Below are 15,223 nucleotides of genomic sequence, written 5' to 3' on the forward strand. Positions count from 1 at the left end.
TGGGTTCTGCCATGTTGGCCAGGCAAGTCTCAAATTCCTGACCTCAGGTGATCTGCCCACCTTGACCTCCCAAACTGCTGGGATTACAGGTGTGAGTGAGCCACGGCGCCTGGCCTAGGACTCCCGTCTCTTCATATCTGCTTTCCTCCACGTGGGTTTCTTTCCCAGGAAAGACCTTGGTACGTCAATAAATGAACTTATTCTTTCTCCCTCTTCCCGCCACCCAAGATGCCGAAAGGAAAGAAGGCCAAGGGGAAGAAGGGGCTCCAGCCCCTGCTGTCGTGAAGAAGCAGGAGGCCAAGAAAGTGGTGAATCCCCTGTTTGAGAAAAGGCCAAAGAATTTTGGCATTGGACAGGGCATCCAACTGAAAAGAGACCTCACCCGCTTTGTGAAACGGCCCCGCTGTATCAGGGTGCAGCGGCAGAGAGCCATCCTTTATAAGTGGCTGAAAGTGCCTCCTGCCATTAAGCAGTTCACCCAGGTGCTGGACCGCCAAACAGCTATTGAGCTGCTTAAGCTGGCCCAGAAGTATCGGCCAGAGACACAGCAAGAGAAGAAGCAGAGAATAAAGCTGCTGACAAAGGGGACGTCCCCGCTAAGAGACCACCTGTCCTTCGAGCAGGAGTTAACACTGTCACCACCTTGGTAGAGGAGAAGAAAGCTCAGCTGGTGGTGACTGCACACGACACGGATTCCATCGAGCTGGCTGGCTTCTTGCCTGCCCTGTGTCGGAAAACGGGAGTCCCTTACTGTATTACCAAGGGGAAGGCAAGACTGGGGAGGACCTGCACCACCGTCGCCTTCACCCAGGTTAATGCGGAAGACAAAGGCGCTTTGGCCAAGCTGGTGGAAGCTATCAGGACAAATTACAGTGAGAGATATGATGAGATCCACCGTCACTGGGGAGGCAACATCCTGGGTCCCAAGTCTGTGGCTCGCATCGCCAAGCCTCGAAAAAGCAAAGGCTAAAGAACTTGCCACTGAACTGGGCACTGTAGAGTTTCGTGTAAATAAAAATGCTTAAAATGATTTAAAAAAATGAACTTGTTCTTTTATATCGAACAGCTGCATAGGATAGGGAGCTGACAGAGTTACTCGCAAAAGGCAAGAAGGCTTTGAAGAAACTTAGTCTTTAAAAGAGACTATCGATTGCTGCAGCTGCTCCACAGCCCTTTTCAGGACCCAAACAACCGCAGCCGCTGTTCCCAGGATGGTGATCCGTGTATATATCGCATCTTCCTCTGGCTCTACGGCGATTAAGAAGAAACAGCAGGATGTGCTTGGTTTCCTAGAAGCCAACAAAATAGGATTTGAAGAAAAAGATATTGCAGCCAATGAAGAGAATCGGAAGTGGATGAGAGAAAACGTACCTGAAAATAGTCGACCAGCCACAGGGTACCCCCTGCCACCTCAGATTTTCAATGAAAGCCAGTACCGAGGGGACTATGATGCCTTCTTTGAAGCCAGAGAAAATAATGCAGTGTATGCTTTCTTAGGCCTGACAGCCCCACCTGGTTCAAAGGAAGCAGAAGTGCAAGCAAAGCAGCAAGTATGAACCTTAAGCACTGTGCTTTAAGCATCCTGATAAATGAGTCTCCACTGCTTTTATAAAATAGCGGAATTAGCTTTGCTTCCAAATAAATAGGCTTAATGTTGAAATAATAGATTAGTTGGTGTTTTCACATGCAAACATTCAAAATGAATACAAAATTAAAATTTGAGCATTATGGTGAGGAGAATGGGATATTAACATAAAATTATTTTAATAAGTAGACATCATACACATAGTGTTGTTACCTGCCAAAACATCCTGTGTACACCAATGATTTTTACAGAGAAAACACCCTTCCCTCCTTTTTTGCCATTTTTATGGCAGCTTAAGTGTATCTCTGGCTCTATGTTAAAAGGCAGGGAGGGGAGAGGAAAATAACCTGTCTCTTACTCCTACGTTGCCTCATTAATCTTAGTGAACAAGAATATGTACCTTTTTGATGCTATATTATTGTGATTAAAAAATACTTGCAGGTAATGTTTGTGATATGTTAAACATTGTAATTTCCTATGGTAATTATAACATTCCCATTCTTTTGTAGATGAAACTTTTACGTATTGAACCACAGATTTTCCAAGCTTCTAAATGTAGCCTTTATTGCATATTGCAGTGATCAAAATAGATATCTTTCTACACATAAAAAAAACAATAGATTCATTCAGTGGACAAGTTCCTTGTTTAACAGCTATGATAGAACGATATTTCCAAGTTGATCGTCTCAGTGAAATAATGCATACGTATATCATGGAAGTGGGATGCCAAGTAAGCTTAAAACGGCATTCTCTAGCAAAGAGATTAGATTTTTAAATAACTCGTATAAAATAGGTTGGCGATTATTTCCCAATATTGGTTTCCCTTGAGTTTTTGCTAAAACAAATCTTAGTAGTTTTTCCCCTTTAAAAAAACTTGCAATCATAAATGCTATTATTCCTAAGATATCTTACCTTCTTATTTCAGTTTAGCGATGTATTATATGAGTATATTAGCCTAAGCAGTGAGAATCTTTTCTATGCTTCTATTCCAGCAAAAAGTAGAAGTATCAAATAAAAAGGGCAACTTTTAAAATGTTAAGTCTGAAGACTTCAAAAAGGACAGGAAACATGGCCTAAATAACGAGCACAGAAGATTTATATAGTACTTTAGTTTCATACTACTTTATCACTAAAAGCAAACACCTCTTACTTTAAACTACTTTTTCATATATAACTATTGTATGCTAGTCTTACTTTTTGCCAAAATCAACGTATAATGAAGAGATGGCTTTGTTTCATGAAATTCAAACTTGATGTTATGCTTTAAAATAAACTCAGTACTGTTAGAAACAAACAAAAAAAAAGAGACTATCATTTCTAACATTTTTTTAATAAGAAAAAGAAACTTAAAAACTTTTTACTTTCTACAAATGTTATCATTTATCGTTCTAGTTGTTATCTTAAAATGTTATGTATCATATGATTAACGCAGTTTTCCTATGAAAATTCAGAGGAACTCTCATGAGCTCTTTAACACGGTCTTTTCATTCCGTCATTCTCAGGCAGTTACTGTTCACTCTGCTGCTTTCCTGGAAGTGCTGGCAAACTGCTATGATACAAAGTTGCAAGAGATTCGTAAAAAAAGCCTCAAGCACAGGTATCTGACAACTTTTACATCACACTGCTGGACCCATTAAACTGGGGTTGTTCTTAGTCCTACAGCCCTGCAAAAGGAAGCTGGATGACTTGATAGAGACTTCAGAGAAACTGCTGCGACAGTTTATACCTGGACGACCTTGGTGTCTGATGCTGTGTTGGCCGCACAGAAAGGTCACCAGAAACCTGATGATATCACCAGAGACGTCCAAGCTGCAAAACAGGAAAAGCCATCAGATTGAAACTGCTGCATCAGGAGAAGAAAAAAACCTGCTATTTTTATGTCAATAGACGCCCAAATCTTGGCCCTTTAGAGATGTAAGGATCAAGTCCAGGTACTCCACTAGATGTGGGAAACACCATCAACTGATCTATTTCAATCAAGAGATTAAATCTTGGCTCTTGGGGACCTTGGTTTCAGGATATTTTCCAGTCTCTTGGCATGACCCTCTCACTAGTCCTACTGATGACGTCCCCTGTGTGTTGATTCTCTCAGGAGGATGGAGCAACAAAAACTGCTTCAATTGGAATTGTCAAAACAAAAAACCGACTGAAACCCTGCTTCATGATCTTCAGAGGCCATGTGGAAGCCGAGTGTAGTGCTAAGCAGTGGGTCACACCCTGAGTCCGACTGAGAGAAGGACCCAAAGTGGGCAACTGTTAAAAAGAAAAAGGAAAACAGACGACCTGGCGCAGTGGCTCACACCTGCAATCCCAGCACTTTGGGAGGCCAAGGCAGGTGGGTCACTTGAGCCCAGGAGTTCAAGACCAGCCTGGCCAATATGGCAAAATGCCGTCTCTAGAAAAAATATTTAAAAATTAGCCTTGTGTGTTGGTGTGCGCCTGTAATCCCAGCTACTTGGGAGGCTGAGGCATGAGATTCACTGTAACCCAGGAGGCGGAGGTTGCAATGAGCTGAGATCACGCCACTGCACTCCAGCCTGTGCAACAGAGCAAGAAGACCCTGTCTTAAAAAAAAAAAAAAAATGAAAGCCATGGGCCAACTAGCCATGGTCATGTACCTGAACCTGAGTTGATCCTGATTTCCCCTCAAATGCTGTTTCTGACCACACATAAAAATTAAGCTTTTCTTCCTTGCCAACCTGAAAACATTAAGTCAGTACAAATAGGCTTGCACAGCTCTGTTTGCACGCTAGAGATGAACACGCCTCCTCATTCACGCCTTGTAACTGCTGGGTCTCCTCTTGCTGTGCTCAGTTAGAGGTCTCCTAGTTCACAAGTGATTCTTTTGCATGCACAATAAACCTTAAAAATTCTTAAATTGCATCGGACTTTATTTTTGACAAAGTATGATTTTGCTGTTGGTTTCTGGTAGTTGGCTTTGATGTGATAGTTACTGCTTGTATTTCTAGCTTAATGGACGTTTTATTTGGATTTTATTAAATGACTTTAAATATTTGTGCTATAGAGGTTCATGGCTAGGCGGGCACCATGCAAAGGGAAGGGAGGAAGGGAAGGGAGCTCTGGCGGAGAAGGGGAGGGAAGAGAGGCTAATGTGTCTAGTGGTGTCTCGCAGGGTCTCTGGGTCGGAGAGCTCCCAAGGGTGGCAGCAGCTTGGGGGCCTTAGAATTTCGAGGCTCCGGCTCATCCATAAGTAACACCTGTCCTGTGAGTTTTCACAGGGTATGCAAAGCAGGCAGGCTCTAAATGGCTAACAGTTTGATTGTTGGGACTATTTTTAAAATAACTGGATTTGTACAAATTTCAATTTGGCAGCAGTGGGCTTTTGAGCTAACAGATGTGAATCTGTAGTGAAGAAATAAACAACTCCAGGCCACTGTTGGCTCATTTTATAGAATGGCAGCTCAGAGACAGCCCAGGCTTGAAGATTCTAATAAATTAAGGTGGTAAAGGCTCCTTCTTACTACAGTGTGCACTGGATTGCAGAGAGGTCACGTGTTTGAGGTTGGAGGAAGTGGAGGTGAAGCCACATGGCCTAGAGCAGCACGAAGAGTTGATGGAGGGCGTGGTGGTGCTCACCTGTAGTTCCAGCTTTGGGGGAGGCTGAGGCAGGAGGATGGCTTGCCACGATCTCATCACTGCATTCCAGCCTGGGCAACAGAGCGAGACCCCATCTTTTAGACATAAAAACGAGCTGATGGAAGTGATGAAGGGCATTGCACCACACGGGGTTATGGACACATGAGCAAGTGGTGGCTGAATGATGCTGACAGTGCAAGTTCCCAGCGTGCGATTTCCTTCTGTGAAACCCCAGTGGAAGAGGCAGGGTTCAGGAGAAAGGCTCAGAATTGGCAATAAAACAGCAACCATGACCAAAACAAGACAGATGCCATCACACAATTACATTGTAGTTTACCTGTGTCAACTCATTTAGCCCTCAAATTGCTGAGGCATCTTTTCCCATTGTGAAGCTGAGCGTGAGCAAGTGGACCGTCCTTTCCAGAACCGAGGCTTTGCAGCTTGGGTAGCCAGGGGCGCGGCCCCGTGTCTGGCTGTAGCGAGCCTCTGCTTGGGTGCTTGGCCCTGCCAAGGCGGTGGCGCCAGATGGTGAGCACAGCTGCACACGGGCTGCCCCCAGTGTCCACCTTGCTATTCTTGTCTGTGTGTATCCTAGGCCCACCATGGAGGCCACTTCACCATCCACTGGGCCCTGGGTGGCAGCACCAACGAGTCCTTCCACTGCACTGTGGCTGCTCACAGGTGTCCCAGGAACAGCCACCTCGTAGAGCAGTTGGGCTCCCATGATCCACTGCCCGGCAGTCATGGAGAACAACCCCTTGCCCTCAACCCGGAGAGGGTCCAGCATTGGATTGGCTGTGGGGCCCATCTCTCAAAGCCTATGGAAAATCTTCCGGGTCTTTCTGGCTTTTCTCCCTGCATTCCATGATGACCACAGATGTGGAGAGACTGCAGAGAAAACAGGCACACGATGCCCTCTTAGCTTCTCAGAAAACAGATACAGAGGCCATAGAAGCACGAGTGAGTTCACTTCAGCAGGTGGAGCAGTGGGAACAAGACCGAGGACTTCTCAAAACGCCTGTGCAGGGATCTTACTTGTGTTGGATGTAGAGGTAGATAAATGGAGTTTTCTGAGTCACCCGTGCTCTTCTGGCCTGGCCTGAGCAAGGCCCAGGGCAAGATGTATTTTTGTCTGACACAGAGTTGGGTCTTGGTGCTAATGACCTTTCTCAGGCTTTGACTCGGGAAAAACAGCGGCCGTGAGGAGGATTGGACTTTTGGGTTGGGCCCTGGGTCTCTCGGACAAATTTACAATCTATTGCCTTCCAAGACTTTCTTCTTCAAAGCTCCCAGCCAGACTGTCCATGGCCCCTCCAAATCTTTCTGTAACGTTCATGGACATCCCACAACCCCAAGGACAGTTACCTTGCTTATTGATTTCGTAACTGGAAACTATATTGTTTTTCTTAACACGTGTTCTTAAATTTACAGAGGTAGACTTGTTATGAAAATTGCTTTGGGGCTGTAAAAACCTACCTTTCAAGAATGAGAAACTTGGCCAGGTGCAATGGCTCACACCTGTAAATCCAGCACTAGGGTAGGCCAAGGTGGAGGATTGCTTGAGCCTAGGAGTTCGAGATCAGCCTGGGTAGTGTGGCGAAACCCTATCTCTACCAAAAAAAAAAATACAAAAATCAGCTGAGTATGGTGGTGCACGCCTGTGGTCCCAGCTACCCAGGAGGCTGAGGCAGGAGGATCACTTGAGTTCGGGAGGTTGAGGCTGCTGTGAACCAAGATCATACCACTGCACTCCAGCCTGGGTGATAGAGCGAGAGTGAGACCCTGTCTCAAAAAAATAAGAATGAGAAGCTGGAAGAAAACTAATATTGCAAAGCACTTACATAGATCCTAGGACTTTTATATGGAAGGTTATTAGTGAGGATTATAAGGTATCACGAAGGCAGGTAGGGTTAGCTCCATTTCACAGATGGAGAAGCTGAGGCTTAGAGGTGGAACCCTGCCCAGCGATACAGGATTCAGACCCCGATAGGCCTACGTGGAAAGCCCTTCCCCACATATGATGTTGTCTGTAGAGGGAAAATGATAAGCAACGAATGGGGACTTTTCAAGAATTCACTTAGAATGTCAATGATAGAATCATGTGTGGGTATCTTGAGTCTGGCAATATAAATGTGCAGAAGCAGAATATCGCATGACCTGCTCCTGCAGAACTGCCCGGTTCTCCAACCACAAGCATGACTCACACGGCCAGAGTGCACACTCCGGATAACATAGATTTCAAACTCCGGCATATGATGAAGATACGGGAATTTTTTTATTTGAGACAGGGTCTCACTCTATTATTCAGGCTGGGTTGCAGCGTCGTGATCTCTGATCTCACTGCAACCTCCACCTCCCAGTTCAACAGCATGATCTCGGCTCACTACAACCTCTGCCTCCCGGGTTCAAGCGATTCTCCTGTCTCAGCCTCCTGAGTAGCTGGGACTACTGGTGTGCACCATCATGCCTGGCTAATTTTTGTATTTTGGGTAGAGACAGGGTTTCACCATGTTGGCCAGGCTGGTCTCGAACTCCTGATCTCAGGTGATCCACCCGCCTTGGCCTCCCAAAGTGCTGGCATGAGCTACTGTGCCTGGCCTGGTGTCCACATGCATTTAGGAGACAGCTGTTCATGGATGGATAGAATAGTAAGCCACCACTCTAGGCCTGCATAGGGGTAGTTCAAACTGTGCTCCTGCTAAAAACACATGGCCACCTCCACTCAGGGCTCCAGGCCAGAGTGGACCTTCTGTCTGTCTGTCTGCTGCCTACATTGTAACCACCCAATGGGTTTATTTTGCCCTCTGCCAAGATAGAGTTGATTTATCAAGACAGGGGAATAGCAATAAAGAGTTTAATTCACACAGAGCTGGCTGAACGGGAGTCTGGAGTCTTATTATTACTCAAATCAGTTTCTTTAAAAATTCGAGGACTGGGTTTTTTTTAAAGGATCATTTGGCGGATAGAGGTCCAGGGAGTGAGGGGTATTGATTGCTCATGTTGGAGATGAAATCAGAGGAAGTCGAAGTTACCCTCTTGTGCTGAGCCGGTTCCTGGGTAGAGGCCACAAGACCAGATGAGCCAGTTTATCAGTCTGGATGCTGAGCCATTGAGTGCAAGGTCTGAAAAATATCTGGAGCATTCATGTTAGGCTTTACAATAGTGATGTTATCTCTAGGAGCAATTGGGGCAGTTTAGAATCTTGTGGCCTCTGGCTGAATAACTCCTAAACTAATTTCTAATCTTGTGACTAATTTTTTAATTCTATAAAGGCAGTCTGGTCCCTAGGCAAGAACGGGGTTTGTTTCAAGAAAGGGCTGTTAGCATCTTTGTTTCAAAGTTAAACTATAAACTAAGTCCCTCCCAAAGTTAGTTCAGCCTCTGCCCAGGAACGAACAAGAACAGCATGGAGGTTAGAAGCAAGATGGAGTCAGTCAGGTCAGGTCCCTTTCCTTGCCAGAAGATCCCCCGTTAGAATTGTTGCAAAAGTGGTTTCGACCTTGTACCTTGATTCCCAGGGCTCTGCCTCCTGTACGCATTTTAGTCCTCGGATTACCCAGATGTTTTTAGCCTCACTGGGGAAGCTGTGCCAGAGTTGGAAAATGAATAATTTGATGTCAACTGGCCACAGTGATGAGGCTGATATGCTGTCCTACGTTCTGCCTGAAGAGCTGATGCGGTGTGATGAACATCCCATGCCAGATGGAAATCTGTCGGAGGAGGAACTGTTTCTTTCATATTTTCATTTGCACAAGTTCGAGCTAGAACAGAATATCAAAGAACTTAACACCCTTGCGGACCAAGTTGGCACAACTCACAAGTGGCTCACCAAGACCAGCCTGCTGGCCAGCTCTTCAGGGGCTGTTTCTGGGGTCGTGAACATCCCGGGTTTGGCCCTAGCACCTGTGACAGCAGGAGGCAGTCTCATGCTCTCAGCAGCTCGGATGGTTGGGGGCAGCAGCTGCCATCACCAACATCTGAGAAGCTTCCTGCAGAACTGGAAGCACCCGGAGGATGGGGCAAGGACAGAGACAGCAGAGGAACTGGGGACACTTGCTAAGAAGCTGGAGCAGGAACTGGATCCCATGTTGTTAGCCGGAAGTAGGAAGGCAGTGAGTAACACAGATGTGGTCTTGCTCTTCAAAAAGCTTACTATGGGGTGGGGAGCGAGGGATGCTAAACAAACGGACACATCAATACATAACTACACCTGTCCTTTCTTCAAAGAGAGGACTTGCCCCACACCCCTCACATTAACTAGGTGCCCTGTTTTCCCAGTATCCCATTCTCTTCTCTCAAGGCACTGACTGTAAATTCTTGAAATCCTATATTTGTGTGTTTGGGCGGGGGGGCGGGGTGGTGCTCCCAGTCTGCCTTTCCTGTGGCCTGCAGGCTCTGGCAGGGAAGAATAATTTGGTGGACAAGGGTCCAGGAAGTGAGGAGGGCTGATTGCTTGGATTGGAGATGAAATCATAGGAAGTCTAAGTCACCTTCTTGCTCTGAGCTGGTTCCTAGGTAGAGGCCACAAGACCAGATGAGCCAGTTTATCAGTCTGGCTGGTGACAGCTGAGCCACTGTGTCGCTCTTGTCCATCCCAGTATCCCCAGTGCCCAGCAGTGCTTGGCACATAGCAGGTGTGCTGGAAATACATGTTGAATGACGTGAATGTGGCATTGCGTGGTAAAAATAACACTTCAGATGAGTTGGGAAAGGATTTGTATTTGAAAAACAGTTTCCATTTTCTAGACTCTTCTATGTAGAGAAATTAAATTCCTAGATGTAAAAACTGAAACAAGAAAACTGCTACCAAAAAATAAAGGAGAATTTCAAGATTGATCTTTAATGGAATGATGGGGTAGCAGGGTCACAGCCTGAAACCTGGGAAAGGGCCACATAAGCCTTTGCAGAAGATGTGAAAGCTCAAAAATTCATTCACTCATTGTTCATTCAACAGATTTTCATTAAACGGGGCCTGTGATAGGACCTGACCAATTAGAACTGGGAGGTCAAGGGGATGTTGGGACGTAAGGCTCAGAACCCGTGTCATTGCCCTGTCTTTGGAGCCTTGGACAGTTGTCCAGAGCACTTGTGGATCACACAGTTAATAATAAGACATTTTCTGAGTGAATACTATGTGCCATGCATTTCTAAGCATTTTACATATATGGACTTTTAAAATCCTTACATCAACCCTCTCAAGTAGAGACTAATACTCTCTCCATTTGACAGAGGGAAACGCTGAGGCACGCTAAGCAACTCCTGCAAGGACGCACATCCAGGAAGTGGCAGAGTCAGATTTCAAGTTTAGACAGCTGGGCTCTGGAGCCCATGCTTTACTTCCTAAAAGGATACAGCTTTCTCATGCTGAGTGTATGATGGACTATACTGTTTGCTGAGAGCGACGGTGAGGAAAACCGAGCTGGCCCCCCAAGCAGAAAGCTGCTCAGGGTGTTCTAAAGTAGTAGGCAGTATGTGTACATCATACACCAGTGAAACTAGTTCCACGGGATATGTGACCCTGCCCCCGTGGCTCCCTCGGGGAGAACACTAGTTTGCCTTTGATCACTGGTAAGTAGGCACCATAAAAATGCCTGGTTTATTTTTGTTCTATGAGAAAACACAGAACAGCTGTTTGTTAATAATAATCACCTGTTCAGAGAGGATAAATACATGGGTCAGGGTCTGCTCGAGGCTCTCAGCCCAGAATGCTGTCAGCCCCTGAGGCTGTCGGCTCAGAAGGCTGTTAGCCCTCTGATAGTCCCATTTTGCTGTTCTAGCTTTGTGTCCGTTTCTTCATTCCTTCAGCGCCACCTGGGTGGGGGTCTCTACGACTGAGCTGCTCTCGGTATTCTCAGAGGGAGGAGCAGACCCTCTAGAGGTGCTTTCTCAGGCACATCCCTCACCTTTTCTGGGTTCGTGAGCTGTCTTCTGTGGAGCGAGCAGATCTACAGTCACGCTAGCATGTGGTAAGAACCACACGAGGCTCTGCTCGGATCCATCCTAGTCCTCGCACCCACAGCAGGCCTGGCAGGTCCCACGGACACTGAGGGATGCCTGGCAGCTCCAGGGCTCTGGTACTGAAGACGGAGAGCTGAATACAAAAATAGTCCCAGCCTCAGAGAATTCAAAATAATGCAGCACAGAGCCAAGTATGGCAAGAGTAAAGTCACGCTGCAGAGAGCTCAGAGGGAAGCGAGGCGATGGGGCCGGAACGTGCCGGAAGTGGTCAGAGAAATGGTCTTGAGGGAAAATGGGGTGAAAGGACAGCCTGTGTGGGAGAAAAGAAAGGGGATTTCTGGCCAGGCGTGGTGGCTCACACGTGTAATCCCAGCACTTTGGGAGGCTGAGGCGGGCAGATCACTTGAGGTCAGGAGTTTGAGATCAGCCTGGCCAACATGCTGAAACCCTGTTTCTACTAAAAATACAAATATTAGCCAGAGGTGGTGGTGGGCACCAGTAATCCCAGCTACTCGGGAGGCTGAGGCAGGAGAACTGCTTGAACCCAGGAGGCAGAGGTTGCAGTGAGCTAAGATGGCACCACTGCACTCCAGCCTGGGCAACAGAGCGAGACTCCATCTCAAAAAAAAAAAAGGTGGAATTCAATGGCTGGTGGCTGGACCAGGGCATGCACACCTGCCTCAAGCCAGATCTGCGTGTAGGTCCCTGCCCTTCAGACCTTGGCCATGTCCTAAGTCCTTGTGGCAAATAGACAAGGAAGGCCCCTGACCTTGTGAGACTTACAATCTGGTGGGGATGGTCTCTGAGGTCCCTTTCAGTTAGGGCCCCTCATTCATTAGTGATTCTAAGCCTGAAGAGATGGTTTGAGCCAGGACGGGAAGGTGCCTTCAATGCCTGGCGAAGAAGTTTAGAATTTTGCCCACAGACAACAGAAGTCTTCCACAGAGTTGGAGCAGGAGCTCATCTGAGGTGTCTAGGGGTGTCTAGGAAGAGAGAGCTGGCTGAGAGGCACAGAACCATGATCCTTGAATATTTCCATTGACTCCATCATATCCTGGGGCTGCCTCTTCCCTGTATTTAAATCAACGGGCTTTAAGATTAATAGACTTGGCTGGATGCGGTGGCTCGTGCCTGTAATCCCAGCACTTTGGGAGACCGAGGCAGGCAGATCATGAGGTCAAGAGATCGAGACCATCCTGGCCAACATGGTGAAACCCCATCTCTACTAAAAATACAAAAAAAAAAAAAAAAAAAATTAGCTGGGTGTGGTGGCACGTGCCTGTAGTCCCAGCTACTGGGGAGGCTGAGGCAGGAGAATTGCTTGAACCCAGGAGGCAGAGGTTGCAGTGAGCCGAGGTCGCGCCATTGCACTCCAGCCTGGCGCCTGGTGACGGAGTGAGACTCTGTCTCAAAAAATAAATAAACAAATAAAATTAACGGACTTCATGTTTTAGAGTAAATTTGAGTGGAAAGCACAAAGTGTTCCCCGACACCCTCTCCCCTTACTGTAGACCATCACCATCCGGCACCATGTGGTAACACTTGGTGTTACCTTTATAGAGACATCTATCTCAGCCGTTTTAAAAACAAGCTTTTCGGCTGGGAATCGTGACTCACACTTGTAATGCCAGTCACTTGAGGTCAGGAGTTTCAGACTAGCCTGACTAACATGGTGAAACTCCTCCTCTAGTTAAAAAAAAAAAAAAAAGCCAGGTGTGGTGGCGCACACCTGTAATCCCAGCTACTTGGGGGGCTGAGGCAGGAGAATCACTTGAACCCAGGAGGCGAAGGTTGCAGTGAGCCAAGATCGTGCCATTGTACTCCATCCTGGGCAACAAGAGCAAAACTGAGTCTCAAAAATAAATAAATAAATAAAAAGCTCTTCTGTTCTCTGTCTCTTGGCACTCTGAGAAGATGACAAGAACAAAAATGCTGTAGTGGGGCACTCCAGCCAGGGTGCATATTAGGACCACGTCTGGCCTCTTCACAAAATCCAGATGCTCAGACCCCACCTGGACTGAAAGAGTTGGAACCTTCGGGCTTGCAGCCTGGCTGTGTAAATGGGGTTCCGATTCACTCCTTCATTGAGAACCTCCAATATATGATCTAGAACTGGGTCGGGTAGCCTCAAAAATGGAGGCACCATTTTCCTGACATACTGCTGTGTGGTGCCAGCTTTTGTGACCACTTGGTCACAATTGCTCCTGTGCAGTTTCTGATCGGACTTAGTGAATGCACAGGCATTTTACGAGAACTGTGTTCCCACAGGAAGGTGGAGTGCTCAGATGGGAGTGCACGACTGGATCAGCCCCATGCCTGGGACTGAGTGAGAATTTGTTTCAGTTTGATTTCCACCGGGAGAGACAAGTTCTGTTATCAACAATGCAGAATCAGCACTTCTGCCTTGGGAAGGGTCCCATGGAATAGCTTATCTGTCCTGACGTCCTACAGATGGGAAAGCTGTGGAGCAGATGGGCAGGGATTTGACTGAGAGCACACAGCTTTCTATGGCTCAGGGAGAAACTTGGCTGCTGCTCCTTGCAATCCAGTTTTCTTTTCAACACCCTCCCCGCCACCGCCAAAAAAACACCACATCATTGGTTGTCATCACAGGGGCCACTGGCTGCTTGGGAGAATGGAGGGGAGGCTACTCTGAACACTCCTCGTCCTCAACAGAGGCACAGAAATGGAACTGAGGCCAGGGCCATCTTTTGATTCATCTGAACATTTTTGTAAATTCATCCTGTGTTTTAAATAAAGTCTCGGGGAACTATGTGTGGTTTCATTCTCAGAGGCACACTCTGCTTGTGCTTATCATATCCCTGGCTGTGCGTTTGAATCTGTGCCTCTTTGTGGAACTATCAGTATGGTTTATGTGATGGGAGCTCTAGCAGGTGCCTCAGTGAGGCGCTGGGAAGCCGGACATGATTAATCTGGTCCTTTGCCCACTGGAAGCTCAGTCTGGTGGCGGGAAGAGACATGTACAGAATTGTCAGGTTTGGGCTTTGGTTTCTCCCTCCTTAGAAACTGATGCATTAGCCTGTTACTGTTTCATGGATATTGGTGGAAGACACAAGACTCGGTGAGAGGCAAAGGACGTTATTACTCACGGTGAAGCAGGCAGCATGAGCAGCAGCATATGGAACAGTTCCATGAACCCCCTAGTCCCACGGGCCTGCAGGCAGTAGGTGTGCACTGCAGTTGAGGAGCACTGAGCTTAGGGGATCCACCTCTTTTATAACAGGTAGTAAACAAGCTTGCTTTGTCCTAGGGGGGATACAGGTTTCCTTGCTGCAAACAACCCCCAGAAATGGCCTGGGGAAGGGATAATCCAGGCTTTGCATGCTTGTCAAACCCAGCAGGAAGCGCAGAAGCAGGAGCTGCAGAGAGGAGCGCCTCAGGGGGCACTATCCTCACAGAACTGCTGGAAAGATGAAAGATGCGAAAATGGGCAAGTGCCACCAATAGCGCTCTGCACATATCCACTGTTGTTACTGGGGTGGCAATGTGGAAAAAGGCAGGGCTGAAAACCGCATCACTTACATCCAAAATGGAAAGAAGTAACTCAACAAACACACACTAAATGCTTACTAAGTGCCAGGCTCTGGAGATCCAGCAGCCAACAGAACAGTGTTTGACCTCCAGATGCTTACATTTCAGTACAGAAAGACAGACACCAAATAAACTCCCGGGGAGCGCATTGTACAGGGCCTTGTAGACCAAAATAAGGACTTGGAACTGGCTACGGGATGGGACGCCAAAGGAGTTTGCACAAAAGCACGTCACAATTTGACTGAGCAAGCTTTGGTGACGGAGTGCTGTAGGAGGAAAGGTGGGGGCAAGGAGAGCAGTTTAGGGGATGAGACGAGACTGGGCAAGGACATGCCAGCTTGGAGTGGGCAGTGGTGGTGAGGTACTCACCCACTTTGGCCTGTCACAGTCCAACACACAAGGGAAAGAGCCTTGGGAACACTAGACAGTCAAGCGAGTGGACTGAGCAGCATCTGTTACCTGTCATCTTCAGGGGCTGCTTCCAGGTAGTGGAGGTAGAAGCAGGCAGCCACAAGGTGAAGACCAAGTTAC

General features: G+C 47.1%; 1 protein-coding gene and 1 long non-coding RNA gene across 2 annotated transcripts in view; both read left to right on the forward strand.

Annotated features, from left to right (window-relative positions):
- LOC135271239 (uncharacterized) overlaps nt 1-15,223 on the forward strand; it is a 73,842-nt gene that overhangs the window by 13,700 nt on the left and 44,919 nt on the right. The gene's annotated exons all lie outside the window — the stretch shown is intronic.
- On the forward strand, nt 247-2,887 carry LOC135271238 (adapter SH3BGRL-like). The gene has a single exon (XM_064367994.1). It carries the CDS (start codon nt 1,212-1,214, stop codon nt 1,554-1,556), a length of 345 nt encoding a protein of 114 aa, XP_064224064.1. The 5' UTR covers nt 247-1,211; the 3' UTR covers nt 1,557-2,887.

The sequence above is a fragment of the Aotus nancymaae genome, unplaced genomic scaffold (genome assembly GCF_030222135.1).
Source record: "Aotus nancymaae isolate 86718 unplaced genomic scaffold, 86718_ANA_hifiasm-v0.15.2.pri h1tg000076l, whole genome shotgun sequence".
Lineage (NCBI taxonomy): Eukaryota > Metazoa > Chordata > Mammalia > Primates > Aotidae > Aotus > Aotus nancymaae.